Source organism: Catharus ustulatus, chromosome 10 (genome assembly GCF_009819885.2).
Source record: "Catharus ustulatus isolate bCatUst1 chromosome 10, bCatUst1.pri.v2, whole genome shotgun sequence".
Lineage (NCBI taxonomy): Eukaryota > Metazoa > Chordata > Aves > Passeriformes > Turdidae > Catharus > Catharus ustulatus.
In genome coordinates this window covers 23,796,030-23,810,396 of record NC_046230.1, presented here as the reverse complement: position 1 = coordinate 23,810,396, position 14,367 = coordinate 23,796,030, and the positions used below count along the sequence as shown (strand labels likewise).

At 53.5% G+C, this 14,367-nt stretch overlaps 1 protein-coding gene and 1 long non-coding RNA gene across 5 annotated transcripts in view; one reads left to right on the top strand and one right to left on the bottom strand.

Moving 5' to 3' along the window:
- Window positions 1-2,954: 2,954 nt before the first annotated feature.
- SLITRK3 (SLIT and NTRK like family member 3) lies at window positions 2,955-9,858 on the bottom strand. 4 transcript variants are annotated; one of them, XM_042779595.1, is made up of 2 exons: window positions 3,677-8,727; window positions 2,955-3,485 (listed from the first exon to the last, which is right to left on the bottom strand). In XM_042779595.1, the coding sequence occupies exon 1, from the start codon at window positions 6,713-6,715 to the stop codon at window positions 3,884-3,886; it is 2,832 nt and encodes a 943-aa protein (XP_042635529.1). In that variant the 5' UTR covers window positions 6,716-8,727; the 3' UTR covers window positions 2,955-3,485; window positions 3,677-3,883. The 4 variants fall into 4 exon arrangements, with proteins under 4 accessions (XP_042635529.1, XP_032924266.1, XP_032924264.1 ...); XM_033068375.2 differs by lacking the exon at window positions 2,955-3,485 and adding an exon at window positions 9,772-9,858 and having other exon boundaries at window positions 3,884-6,733; XM_033068373.2 differs by lacking the exon at window positions 2,955-3,485 and having other exon boundaries at window positions 3,884-6,733; window positions 7,677-8,727.
- The window catches only part of LOC117000604, a 43,154-nt gene continuing 37,895 nt past the window's right edge, over window positions 9,109-14,367 (top strand). The window contains exon 1 of the long non-coding RNA XR_004418825.1: window positions 9,109-9,528. This is a non-coding gene — a long non-coding RNA (uncharacterized LOC117000604). The remainder of the gene's footprint in view (window positions 9,529-14,367) is intronic.

Below are 14,367 nucleotides of genomic sequence, written 5' to 3'. Positions count from 1 at the left end.
CTGCAGTGGAAATGAATGCTGCTACACACTCAGCCTCAGCTCAACACAATGGAAAAGCAAAATAAAAGTCATCAAAACACCCTTTAAACATCACACTTAGACACTGTCAACACTTCCAGAGCAAATCATCCCCAAATCATCTCAGTACACAAGGGAAAGGAAGTTTCCTACGCAAGGAAAGAAAAATAACTCAACATAAGCCAAAAATTATCTCTTTTAATACAAAATTCCATTATCATAGAACAAATTTATTTCCACTGAATAAATAGATCTGCTCACCGTCCACAGGCGAGATCACTGCCTATAGTAAGGATGAAATTCTCTTGCCTTTCTGCAGTTTAATTAAAATATAAACATTATTTGCAACCGGCTTTACTCTATTTGGATACAAGTATGAACACTTGGGGCTTTGAGGACATTGCCAAATGTATACAGCACCACTCTCACTGGGGGTTGTACTTTAACCTGATTTATACTTGCATGTAGGCTTATCAATGTAATTATTACAATTATGATAAGAAGGATGTGGCCTTTGCACTTGCATGTTTAATATTTTTAGCACGTCCATGCTGTTCCACTATCTATTAAAAACCCAGCAAAACAAACAAATGAGTAAACCCCAACGGGTCAGAGCTGAAGGCAGCAGTGAGGAAACACAATCTCAACTCAACAGAGGAAATTCCAACGTGTAATATTTGTACTGATGGCATGGAGGGTGATGCCAGATTTACAGACGGAGCTGTCCCTTCATCTCCAGACACACACAGCTGCTACCAAGGCTGGGGACACGACTCTCCAAGAGAAAATCTCACCATGAGCATCCTAGTAGGAGCTGGAAATAGCGACATGGTGGGGACAACAGGTATTTACGGATTTAGCGCTGTTAGAACACATTGTGCAGGGTGAAACCGAGTTGTCCCCAAGGACAGAGGAGGGTGACCTTGTGAATGTCCCTTTGCCAGGAGGGGACAGACCTCGGTCCCCTGGGGCAGCGGCAGGAGCGCTCCCAGCCGCTCCTTTGGGGGAATAACCTCAATTCACCTGGACAAACCAGCCTGGCGGCTCTTCAGACAGATTATATTGATATATAATTTCCTGTGGGCACACGGGGAATTTCTGGATAAACCTCATGATCTGAAGGACCGCAGGGCAGTGCCCAGGCTGGATAAGGAACCCATGGGCAGGAGCGGCTGTAGGCCAGGACCAGGTCGGGATCGAGTCCAGGATCAAATCCGGGATCGAATCGAGGATCGAGTCCGGGATCAATCCCGGGATCGGGTCCAGGATCGAATCCGGGATCGAATTGAGGATCGAGTCTGGGATCAATCCCGGGATTGGGTCCAGGATCGAATCCGGGATCGAATCGAGGATCGAGTCCGGGATCAATCCCGGGATCAGGTCCAGGATAGAATCCAGGATCAGTCTCAGGATCAAATCCAGGATTGGGTCCAAGATCGAGTCCAGGATCGAATCCAGGATCGAATCAAGGATCAAGTGCAGGATCAGTCCTGGGATCGAGTCCAGGATTGGGTCTGGGATCAGACCTAGGATCAATCCCAGGATCAGGTCTGGGATCAACCCCAGGATCAACCCGGATATCGGGTCTACGATCGGATCCAGGATCAATCCTGGGATCAATCCCAGGATCAGGTCTGGGATCAACCCCGGGATCAGTCCTGGGATCGGGTCCAGGACTGGGTCCGGGATCAGACCCAGGATCAATCCTAGGATCAGGTCTGGGATCAACCCTGGGATCGGGTCCACGATCGGATCCAGGATTGATCCCGGGATGAGGTCGACGATCGGTTCCGGGATCAACCCTGTGATCAGTCCCGGGATCGAATCCAGGATCGAGTCCAGGATCAGGTCCAGGATCAGTCCTGGGATCGAATCCAGGATCGAGTCTGGGATCAATCCCGGGATCGGGCCCGGCCGCTCCGGCCCCCTCAGAGCTGGGGCTGTGGCGCCACCTGGCGGCCGCGCGGGGCCGCGCTCCGCGCCCGGCCCGGGACCCGCGGGGACACAACAGTGGCGGGGCCGGCACCGGGAACGGGAACAGCATCGGGAATGGGGGACAGCACCGGAACGGGGGGACAGCACGGGAACGGGGGACAGCACGGGAACGGGGGGACAGCACCGGAACGAACCGGGGACAAAGGGACAGCACCCCGGACGCGGGGACAAGACACCAAGGCGGACAAGATACCAACCGGGACCCGCCCGGGCAGGGCAATCCCATGGTCTTTGGTGTGGCTGCGCTTGCAGCGGGAGCAGGGCGGCTTTCCCAGATCGCATCCCCCCATTCCAAACCGGGAATGCGCTTTAAACCCCCGCTCCGGAGGGCTGGGAGCTCTCCGAGCGCTCACCCCGCTGCCCGCCCCGGCAGCATCCCTGCGGTGCCTCCCGGTGCCTCGGGCAGGCCGGGAACCAGCGCTCCGGCGGGATGCGCTCCCAATTTTCCCGATATTTTTAACTGTCAGGGATACAGATCGCAAATCGGATTTGTGACAGTCTCGGGTGGTATCTTGGCAAGAGACGCTGTACAGGGTTGGTTTTTTTTTTTTTCTCTGTTAACATCACAGTGCATCGAACTGTTATTAATAAAATAGCGTTCAAGGTTATGGAGGAAAGGAAATCTCTGTGGGGGAAGCTGAAGTTTCAGGTTCAAGCTTTGTATTTATATATATATATATATATTTGGGTGTGTATATATATATATATATATGCATTTTTTTTTCAAAACGTTTTATTAGGAAAGCTATACCAGACGCATCACTGTACAATGATTAAACATTACCTTTACAATTTATATTCACTTGAAATTACAGAATAAATATATGCACATTGTTGTACCTTTGAGTGTGTGTGCGTGTGTGCGTGTATGGGTGCATGAGAGAAAACATTAAAAGTGCTTCCTACAAAGCTGTTAGTGAGAGGTGCCCATTAGCTTTTGATTTTTTTTTCCTTTTTTTTTTTTTTAATAATTTTTTCTCTGTATATTCGCATGTCGCTTTTATTAGGAAAGTGCGGATGTCCTCCAAAAAACCATGGCGTCATGATGAAGTGTCACTGAGCATCCCCTAGGTGTGCGCGCCACGTGGTGACATCCTTTGGGCTGCTCGGCTCCGGGGGGCTTCCCCCAGCCCCCGGGATCGCCCCCGGGATTCCCCCCGCGACCCCCGAGCCCCCCGGAGGGGCTGGGCTGGCGGGGGGTGCGCGGAGGGTGAGGGTGACGAGTGTGCGTGCGAGGGAGGGAGAGAGACACGAGTGAGACATTCGAGCAAGACCCTCCCCTCCCTTCCCTCTTGCAGTTTCCAGGCATGCAGCAAACTGCGCTCGTTTGCTTCTTTGCATTATTAATTTTTTTTTTTTCCTCTTTTAAATAAATGTACAGAATCTGTGCCATGATGGGCAAGAAGAAAGCAGGCCAGAAAATGCCATCTTCCCTCCCCCTCCCCTCCAAGGGAAATTATCAAGGAAGTTTACTGCCAACGGAAAAAAAAAAAAAGGAAAAAAATAAAAAAGAGCCAACGAACAAAACAAACAACAAGAATAAAGAAAAGGAAAAAGAAAAAAAAAAAAGAGAGAAAGAGACACACATAGAATTTACTTAATCAGGATCAATACAAAGATCCCCGATAATAATAATAATAATAATATAATAATAATAATATACCTTTAGACATGGCACAGTCAAAGTCTTAGTTTCAGTATAAAAAATAATGATTGATTAACATCTGCTGGCAAAAGTCTGCGAAGGCACTTCGTCGATTACTGATCTGAGAAGGGCCCTGCCCCGCAGCGCGCACATCTGGCGGGGCAGAGCGCACAGCTGTATCCTCTGCTCGCGGGCGGCGGGGCCGGGCGGGCGGCGGGGCGGCGGTCAGAACCGGTACGTGGTCTTCTCCAGGACTTCGAGGTAATCCGGCTTGGTTTGGAGTTTGGCCCTTAACTCGAGGTATTCGCTTGTGGGGGTTTGGTGGTCCGGGAAGCCCTTGCCGGCCGCGAAGAGCAGCGTCTCCTTCAGCCTGGCGTCCTGCTGCAGGTCCGGGTATTGCATGCCGGGGGGGTGGACGTGCAGTTCCTTCAGCTTGGGCACGGTGCCGTACAGGCAGTCCACGAACCCCACGGCGCAGGGCGGCGGGCGGTCGCGGTCCCGCGGGGCTCCCCCCGCCGCCGCCGCCGCCCCGAGCGCGCCCGCCGCCAGCCCTCCGCCCGCGGGGTGCTGGGGGTGCACGGCCACGATGGTGTTGAGCTGCGAGCTGGACACGGCCAGGCTCCACTCCTGCTCCTTCTCCAGCAAGGTGCGGTAGCTGCTGCCCGGCTCCGGCGCGGCGGCGGGGGCAGCGGGGTGGGCGAAGCCGCGCTCGCCGCCGCCGCCCCGCAGCAGCTCGGCCGCCTCGCCGCCGCCGCCGCCCGCCGCCTCCTCCTCCTCCCGCGGCTTGTAGATGGGGTTGTTGCACATCTGGGTCACCGGGTGCGGGATGTAGTCGTAGACGTGGCCCGCCGGGGGCGCTTTCTCCGGGGACCGCTCCCCGGGGCCCCCCCCGCCGCCGCCCCCGCCGCCGCCGCCGCCGCCCTCGGGGAAGAGCCGCGGGCAGCGCAGCGGCACCGCGCCCAGGTCCGCCGCCTCCGCCCGCGGGCCGCGGAACGGCAGCTTCCTCCGGCGGCGGCGCAGCACGAAGGCGAAGAGCCCGGCGGCCACCAGCACGGCGGAGAAGAAGAGGACGAGGAGGCTGAGGATGAGCACGGAGAGCGGCACGGCCGCGGCGGCCGGGGGCAGCTCGTAGGCGGCCGCGCCGGTGGCGGAGGGCGGCGGAGGGGCGGCGGCGGCGGGGGGCGAGGCGGCGGCGGCGGCGGCGGGGCGCAGGGCGGCGGGGCACAGCGCGGCCAGCTCCAGCGAGCGCAGGTCGCGGCGGGCCAGCGGCTCGGGGCTGGCGCACAGCACCTCGCCCACCACGCTGACGGAGCTGAGCGCCTCCAGCCACTGCTTGAGCGGCACCAGCTCGCAGGTGCAGTCCCAGGGGTTGAGCTTCAGGTCGATCTGCACGATGGCGTGCAGGTGCTCCAGCACCCCGGCCACCGGCAGCGCCAGGAAGTGGTTGTTGCGCAGGTTGAGGCGCGCCAGGGAGGTGCCGGCGAAGGCGTCGGTGGGCAGCGTGCGGAGCAGGTTGTCGTTGAGGAAGAGGAGCTTCAGGTTGGGCATGAGGCTGAAGGCCGCCGGCTGGATTTCCCTGATCAGGTTGTACTCGAAGTACAGGTAATGCAAACTCTGCAGGCCCCGGAACATGCCCGGGGTGAGCCGCTCGATGTCGTTCCCGTTCAGGTACAGGCTCTTGAGGTTCGGCAGGTTGATGAACGCCCCGTCCTGCACGTAGGAGATCCGGTTGTTCCCCAGGTGTAAGAGATCCAATGAGGAAAAATTCCAGAAATCGGAGCGGTAGATTTTCTGGATCAAATTCCCGCTCAGGTACAGCTTCTTGGCGTTCAAGGGCCTGGGCAGGAGCTCGGAGATGTTGTGGAACCCCCGCTCCTTGCAGTTGACCGTCAGGCCCAGGTCGTTGATGTGCAAATTGCAAGAGCAGCCGGTGGGGCAGATGATGGGGATGGGGGGCCGGGTCTGGTAGGCAGCCACGGGCGGTTGGTTGGGCCCGGGGTACAGGCCACGGGGGGTCGGGGGAGGCCGGGGCGCCCGGGGCTGCTTGGTGGGCTTGGGCTGCTTGTTGGACGTTTTGTACTCAACAGAGGAAGCGGTGAAATGGAAGGAGGACAGCATGGAGGAAGGCTTCGTAGGCCACGCGTTCTCCTTGCTGGAGGACAGCTGAGGGATGCCCAGGCTGGCTTCCACCTCGGAGTCGGACAGCATGGGGCAGAGCTTGCTTCTTTTGATTTCCCGCAGGTCCTTCCCGTGGAAGTGGAAGGGCGTCTCGCAGGTGATGTCCCCCACCAGAGCGGTGTAGGGGATGCGCTCCAGCCAGCTCTTGAGCTGCACGATCTCGCACGTACAGTTCCACGGGTTCTCCTCCAGCTGGATCTCCATCAGGCTCCTGCCAATGTGGTCCAACATCCCGCGGTACGAAAGGACTTTGAGGCGGTTCCCCCGCAAGTCCAAGTGGGTTAAGGACACAGACTTAAATAAATTGGTGGGAAGCATGGGGATAAGATTGTCATTTAGGATAAGGACCCTCAATTTACTTAGGTTTCGAAATGCCCCGCTTTCAATCCGTTTAATGACATTGTAATCTGCCTGCAGATATTCCAGACTTTCCAAACCCAGGAAAGTGTCGTTCCTGAAAATGTCCAATTTGTTTTCGTGCAAATACAACCTCTTCAGAACTCGGAGCCCGTTAAAAGCCCCCGTCTGAATGTCCTGCAGTGCATTGTTCCCAAGGTTAATAGATACAGCATTGTTCAAGTGAAGAAAACTGTTGGTGTACAATTTCCTCATGGAATTCCTCTGCAGATAAAGTTTAAAAGGTCTCGACCACGACTCTGTTATCTGACTAATATTTATAAATCCCTTGTTGTCACAATGTATATGGAAAAGGCTCTCCTTCACTTCACAGTAACATGGATCAAAGCAGGGCTCATCCAGTTCCTCCGAGTCCTCTATCAAGGGAATAGGTGTAGTCCATGCTAGAGCAATTGTGCTTAGAAGAATTATCCACAACATCCTTCCTTTATGAAGCGTCTCTGCCGTGGAAGGTTTCATCATTTGTTGATGTTTACAAAACTGCAAGGGGAAGAGAGACACAGATTTCAGTATTTCTGCCCTGCCCCTCTCCTTTTGCTAAGCCCCTACCTGCTGGCCTCATGTCGGGCTCCTGGAAAGTTCAGCAATTGTTGGGCAGACGTTCCCAACCAACTCCAGGGGTGTCGGCTGGGCGAGCCTTGCCCTGATTTATACTGGAGAGATGTTAGAGGCTCCATCACGCGATAGCAGCCTGCCTTGCTCCCCTCCCCGTGGTAAATGCCACCTATAAAGAGGACAGCACATGCAGCCCCACACAGCACCACGAGCACACCGAACGTGTTGCGTCTCTCCACGTTTCTCCCAGGCTTCGGAAGTGCCTGGATCTCATCCCCGGTGCAATTTTAGCCCAGGGAGCCATCACAGCCCGCCTCGACTCCGGGGGGGAACACAACCAAGTGTGGGCAGATTCCTCCAGTGTCGCACCACATCCTTCATCCATGCAAACTCCCAAAGTTATTGAACCTCCAGCCCTGAATCTCCATCCCTCCCTCCCTCCCGGCTCGGTGTATTCCACACGCGAGTTCCACGGAATGTGCGAGGTTTGCTGATGTCCCTGGCAGAACGGTTCTCCTCAGAAATCCCCACAGTGTCTTTACCGGAGCAAATGGTTAACCACCCTGGCTGGGAAGGAAACCTTCCCCTCGCAAATGCGCCGGTGAATTAATGCAACTGGTATATTATCAGATAAATACACACCACATATTAGTCATTTTAGCTGATTAAAGCATTTAGAGATGATTAATCTTTCTAAAGCACATGCCCATGCGATCAGCAGATCTAAAGGGAAGTGACAGCTGAAGAGGCACCTAGGATTGAAACACTCAGCCTGCCTCGGATTAGGGCATTTTGTGCCCCCAGGACCAAGCAGGAGACCCGGTTAAAAAGCTGAAAGTGGAAGAAAAAAAAATACCTTGACACTTACCAGCCGATAAATTCTCTATCCTACTATACACGGCTGCGAATGAAGACACCATTCTTCTCCAATCAGATGAAAATAATACTGCCCTAATGAGATGCAGCTCCTTCAACATATGGTTTGACCCTTCCTTTCACCAGATATTTTAAATGTATGGGCACAGGGAAACGCTAAGGATGGGAATAATACCAGTGGTGATGCAGCCTTCCTTGAATCCCTGAAATGCCCATTAGAATGATTCGGAGCGATCATTGCTTCCAGTCTCAATCTCCCAATAAAAAGGTCCTTTTTGCCTTCCTCGTGTAAGAACTAGAAAAAATCGCCCCCCATCCGTAAACTTAAGAGCAGAAAGATGCATTTAGGGGAGAGAAATGCCAGAGGAACAGAAATCCTTAGGATCAACTTGCAAATGAAACCCTCCCCTGTGGGAAAGAGGAGATGGTTGAAAGCACGAAAAGAGAAATACCCTCTGCAATTAAAACCAGCATCTAATTGGGGAGAAGGGAGAGAGACGAGAGCTACATTGCAGTATCAATCTCTCTTTGCAAAATATTAGCCACTTAAGTTCTTTCTCTTCTGCAAGGGCTGTAATAAAAATAAAAAAATAAATAAGGAGGATTATTATATCTTCTTTTTGGAAGAGGGGGGTGTCTTTGACCCTAAGCGGAAACAAAGGGATCCAGAAAGGTTGTACTTACCGGTTTGCAGGAGAGATTTTAGCACATCGTTACCAAAAAAAAAAAAAAAAAATTTAAAAAAAAAGGCAAAAGAAAGGAAGGGGGAAAAAAAAAGAAAGCTCGAGTTTAAAGATTGCTGGTTTCTCTCTGCCTCTCCCTCTCTGTGGCTCTCTCTCCCTCTCTCTCTACTCCTGCTGAAGCTGAGGCAAAAGGAAAAAAAAAAAAAAAAAGGAGGAAAAAAAAAAAAAAAAAGAAGCAAGCCTGAAACGTGCTGGGAATGCAATGAGCCCCTCAATGATCTTCTTTAGGATGCAGAGCTGCTGTTTGGCACACTCAATGGAGGAGGGAGGAGAGGAGAGGGGCTGCTGCAGGCTCCAGCGCCGCCGCCTTCTCCGGGCAGCAGCGGCAGCGCGGAGCGGGCGCTGGGGCGCGGCGGCGAGCGCGGGTGCGCAGCGTGCGCGGGTGCGGGGGGTGCGGGGCGCTGTGTGCGTGTCTCTGTGTGTCTGTGTGTGTGTGTGTGTGAGTGTGTGTGTGTGTGCGCTGCCGCTCTGCCCTGGATCAGGCTCCTCCACGTCATGAAAACCAGCTTCAAGAAGGGGAACAAACGGAGGGGGCGCGCTCGGCTCCAGGTCGGGGGCGCGCATTTGGGAAGCCCTGACTACACAGTTTTTTTTTTTTTTTTCCCTTCCCATTTTTTTTTTTTAATTCCTTTTTTTTTTTTTTTTTTTTTTTTTAAAGAGGGAAGGAGGGGGCTGGTTGGCAGAGAGGAAGGGAAGTGGGAAACGAGCAGATGGGGGAGGAAAAAACCTGAGAAGAATCAGAGAGGAAAAAAAGCCGCCGGGATGGGGCAGAATTTTGCGCCCACCCCACTCCCCTTTCCAAAAAAAAAAAAAAAGAAAAAAAAAAAGAAAAAAAAATAGGAGGGAAAAAAAGAGAGCTAAAAGCCCAAGTCTGGAAGAAATCAAAGCTGCTCTGATTCCGAGTGCCAGCCGAGGGCTGCGGCGGGGAGCAGCCCGGGGGTCCCGCTCCGGCCGCCCCGCTGCCCCCGCACCCACCTCCACCGCCTCCTCCGCCCGTCCCGAGCCTCGCCGGGATCCTGCAGCTTCCCGCAGAGCCCAGCACCTCGGGGAGACACCCGGCACCTCCCGCATGCTGCCGGGGCGCCCCGGGAGCCGCCGCAGGTAACGGGGATCCGCGGAGGGCTGCGCGGGTCAGACTTGGTGGCTGCGATGCTGCGGGGGGCTCGGGGGGCTGCGGGGGGCTCAGCCCGCCGGGAGAGAAGCGCTGCGGGCAGGGCAGGACATCCCCGCTGTCCGCAGCCGCGCACAGCCCCGCGCATCCCTGCGCGCTCATCCAACTCCCGAGCATCCCGCACCGCCCGCCCCGCGCGGAGCCCCAACCGCGCACCCCGGGAGAGACTTAACTGGAACCGCGGCTCGGTGGCAAAAAGTTGAGGGGCAGAGCGGTGGGTGCGGGCGGGAGGTGCCGGGGGCTCCGCGGGGTCCCGCCGCCCCGGGGCCGCTCTGCGCGGGCAGGGGCGCAGCCTCCGCGCCCGCGGACGCGCAGCATCTTCGCCCGGCTGCCGAGCTCTCCTCCGCCGGTGCAATATGGACGCACCGCTCCCTCCTAATTAAATTGCTGCATCATTCATTTTCTGACGCGGGAGCGACATGGGGTACGGCAGGCTCCGTGCACTGACACCCCCCGTTCGGAATGGGGGGGAGGCGGGGAAAAAAGGGCCAAGGTGGGGATCACAACAGTTTGTTCTTGCACCTAGCTCGCACGGAGGGTTTGGCAGCAACTCGGGAAAGCGAGCTAAGGCAGAGAACCCCGCTGGGTTTGGGGTTCAGCCCCCCTGTCCCCATGGATGGGGTAGGGTCGGGGTGTTCGGGGGAGCCCCCGCCTTGCAGCTTTCCCCAAATGCCCCCAAATATCGCTCGTGTTCCCTGCCAGGCATCCTGCCGTCGGGCTGTGCGGAGGGGCTGACAGAGCGGAGGGAGAGGGGGGCTGGGGAGGGATGGCCCTGGAATGCGGAGCGGGGGATGGACGGACATCCCGCGGGGGGCCGGGACACACGGACACCGGCCGGGACACGGGACAGCCCCGCGGGATGCTCCGGGGCAGGAGGAGGAGGAGGATGGCCCCGCACCTCTCTTTCCATCCTTCATGCCCCAGCAGCTTCCCAGAGGGCTGAGGAGACTCAAATCGCCACAGAGAGGCGGTTTGTCCAGGCCGTGTCCCCTTGTCCCCTCAGCCAGGAGGCAGAAGTCACCGCGGGCCATCCCCAGCATCTCCCTCCAGCCACAGCAGCTCCCGGCCCTGTGTGCCTGCTCCACACGCCCTGCTGGGGACAGGACTGCTGCGAGTGTGACTGGCAGCAGCTCCCGAGAAGGGTAGGGCTGATGTAACCAACATTAGGACGTCACTCGGTTATTAATTATAATTATTATTATTGGCAAGCGAGCTATCTCCGTGCCAGAGCCCATCCTGGAGCTGTGGGGATGCTGTCAGCAGGGTGGGAGCTGGCAGGTGCCCTTTGGCTGCCTCTTGCCAGCTTCAGTTGTCAGCACTGAAATTCATCTTTTCTTGCGAGAATAAGGGAGGCAAACCCAACTTAGAGGTGGATACTCGGGCAGTTATTGTGCCCTGCAGAAATATCCTTGCAAGGCTCTGTTTCCAGCTTTCCCCCCGCTGCAGTCCCTGCTCAGCAGGCACGGAGTGCTCCAGGCAGCCTGCAGTGGGAACCATCCCCTCCCTCCCCTCCCTTCCCCTTCCCTCCCCTCCCCAGCACAAGTGGCAACGGTGGAGAGAAAAGAGGGAGTTTTCTCCCAAACAAATATCCCGAGCTTTAATAGTCTCTCTGTCTCCAGCAATCCATGGCAAGGGCGAAAGCAATAAATAGTGCAAGGGCGAGGGAAACTCTGCTGTAATTATTACAAATGGGAGCTGCTTCCCGGCTCGCTGTGTTTTGTTAAGGTCAGGAGCAGTTTGGAGCTGCTGGCTCTGAGTGTTGGGAGGGTTTGGACACAGCTCCAGCTGCACTTCAGCCCAGAAGCCGTGGCCAGCCCTGCTGGGAAGCTGTGGGAAGCCCAGGGTGGCAGGGGGAGCAGGGTGGGATGTGCTGCTCACTGATCCCTGCTGGGATCTCCTGGCTGCCAGAGCTGCTCCAGGGAGAGATGCTCCAGCAGCAGGGCACGGCCCAGGGCTCAGAAGGAATATCCCATGGCTCTCCCTGCCTCAGTGGAAGATGGAAATGCTGGAATTCTGGGGAGGCCTGAGCTGTGCAGAGCATAGAGCTGGACTCTCCAGCACACAGAGCAGCCCTGGGCAGAAACACTCCCAGCTGCACAGGCTGGCTCTGCTCATGCCATTAGTCTGGGCTCAAAGCTCAGCTTAACCTCCTTCCCTGCTCTGATGACCCCTTTCCTTAAGATTTCTGTATTGCACAGTGTCTTCATATTCAATATTGAGGTTCCCCTTCCCCTTTTATTTTTAGAGGGCTTTCAAATATCCTTGGGATTCTATATTAGAAATTATTTAAGAAGAAGAAGAAGAAATGTTGGTGGTTTGGAAAATGTTGACGGAAGGAAAATCATAATTGAGAGTCTTCTCTGTGCAGCAGTTAGTGAAGCAGTTTATGAGGCTTCACTTTTCTTATTCCCTCCCTGTTCCTTAATTAATTTATCAAACACAGACAGAGAAACACAATCATCAGCTGGAATTTACCTCTAGCCCTTCTCTGGAAGAGACTATTTCTGTTAAGTCTCTGTCACATTGTCCCAGTGGTGTTTTAGGGGTCCCAAATTGCATGCAGGGGGTTGTCCTGTCCCCCTCAAACCACTGCAGAGGTTTCCCTGACTGCTGCAGGGTCCTGGGAGAGCTCAGCCCAAGGCTCAGGTGCTCTGAGGTTCCTCCATCCCATCCTGGCTGCTCTGCTGAAGGCTGGATCCTGTTTCCCATACACTGCTGGCATTTGCCACGCCATCTATAAAGTACAGGCACGGATTATTTGAGCTGCATAAGCACTGGTGGGTGCATGTGAAATGGAGGAAGTGTAAGAATTTTAAACTGGGCTTTTCCAGCTGGAATCCTTCAGGCTGAACAAGCTGATGTCAAACTGATGCTCCTGGCCACCATTTTTTCTTAGTCCCCTCATTATCAGTTATTTATTAAGGTACAACTGTAGATTTATTTTTATTTTTTTTAGGACAGCTGTGCTATTTTCTGATGCAACAATGCACCAAATGATATTAACATGGATTATTTCTAACACAAAAGTGTCCTCAGCTACTTGAAACTCAATGGGACACTGGAGCAGCACAGAAAGCCCAGCCATGCCCTCAGTAGCAAGTTATTAATAATTGGTTTACACTCATGGGGTTGTTTTTTTTTTTTTCCAGCAGAGATATGTTGCCCAGCATTTGATGATATGTGTAAATATTAAAAGGAAAGGAGGGAAGAACTAATAGACAGCATTAAAACAGAACCACAAATACCAGCAAATTGTGAATGCAACATTTTTAATGGATAGCTATTAAAAATAAAAGAGAAAAGTAGGCAAAATGAAAGGAACGTTTTATTGGACAAAATTGACAGTTGTTATCCACACTGATTCCTGACATTTCAAGATCAGTTTTTTATCTAATGTTTCAACAGCCTTGGGTATTTCATTCTAGTGATCCACACTCAGCTGTAGCTTTTTTTCTCCCTTTAAGCCCACAGATTTATTCTTTTTTTTCTAAATGTGCTGATATTTATTATAGCCACTGTCAAAAAAACTCCACACTCCACTTATATATGAGCTTCTCCTCAGCCTTTCCTGGGATGATTCACAGCCCTGGGTGGGCATGCACAGCTTCCTCTGGCAGCAGCTGGAATTTCATGCACAGATCCAAGGCAAAATAATGCCCTCAGGGTGATGTTTTCCCATAAAAACTGAGAGTTGAGAGCCCCACTCCAGCCCTGAGAGGGCTCCCCCAGTTCCTCCAAGTCATGGAACCACTTAGATTGGAAAAGATCTCTAAGATCATCGAGCCCAGCCATTAACCCAGCACTAAACCATGTCCCTAATGGGCATCAGGACATTTTTAAATCAGTTCCAGGAATGGTGATGCCACCACTTCCCTGAGCAGTGCTTGACAGCCCTTTTGGTGAAGAAATTGTTCATAATACCCCATCCAAAGCTCTCCTGGCACAACTAAAAGCTGTTTCTTCTTGTTCTATCACCTGGTACGTGGGAGAAGAGTCCGACCTCCGTCTGTCCACAGCCTCCTTTCCTCCATCACCACAACGTGCTGCATCCTTTTTAGCCCTTTTTATTCAGCAGAGACACCTCTTGTCACCTGGCAGCCCAAGTGGAAGCTTTAATCTCTTAAATGAGGCTGAACATGAGGCATGGACAAGGAAGAGCATGGGCTTGGAGCTGTGATTTCTGAATCTCTCCATCCACTGCCCACAGACCCTGTGGCAGGACACACCCTCAGATGGCAACTTCATTGTTCCCATTAGAAAAATCTTAGATAATGCAAAAATACTGTTTGAATTCTTGTTGTGGAATAATGCTCGTGGTTTATTTTGACGCCTCCACACTCTGCACGTGGACATTTTTTATTGCAATTTCTCCTTTGGTTTCCTTTCCTTTTCACCTTGTGGGTTAATCTTCCATACATCCCAATTCCTGGATTTTGCCTGAGTACACAAAAATGGAGATTAGCCTCCAGTATGTGCTGTAAGCAACAGCTTGGATTTTCAGGGCATCTGGATTTAGAGTTGCCAGAATTAGAAACACGAGCCAGACGAGATCATGCTAGGGCAATTCCCCAGGACTGGGCCATAAAGCCAATCAATTTAAAATGTAATAGCAAGCACCGAGTTCTGGGTGAAGGAAGGCACTTACTGCTCATTTGGAAAGAAAAGCTCATATTCTAAATTGCTTTTCAGATCAGGCTTGAGCCTACTTTTAGTGATGTCAATGGTGCCACTTCCGCTCAGCCCAGTGGTGCCAGAATTTTCTGTTTACT

Excerpts from the sequence above, each read along its gene's own strand:
- SLITRK3 (XM_033068375.2), bottom strand. The coding sequence starts at position 6,715 with ATGATGAAACCTTCCACGGCAGAGACGCTTCATAAAGGAAGGATGTTG.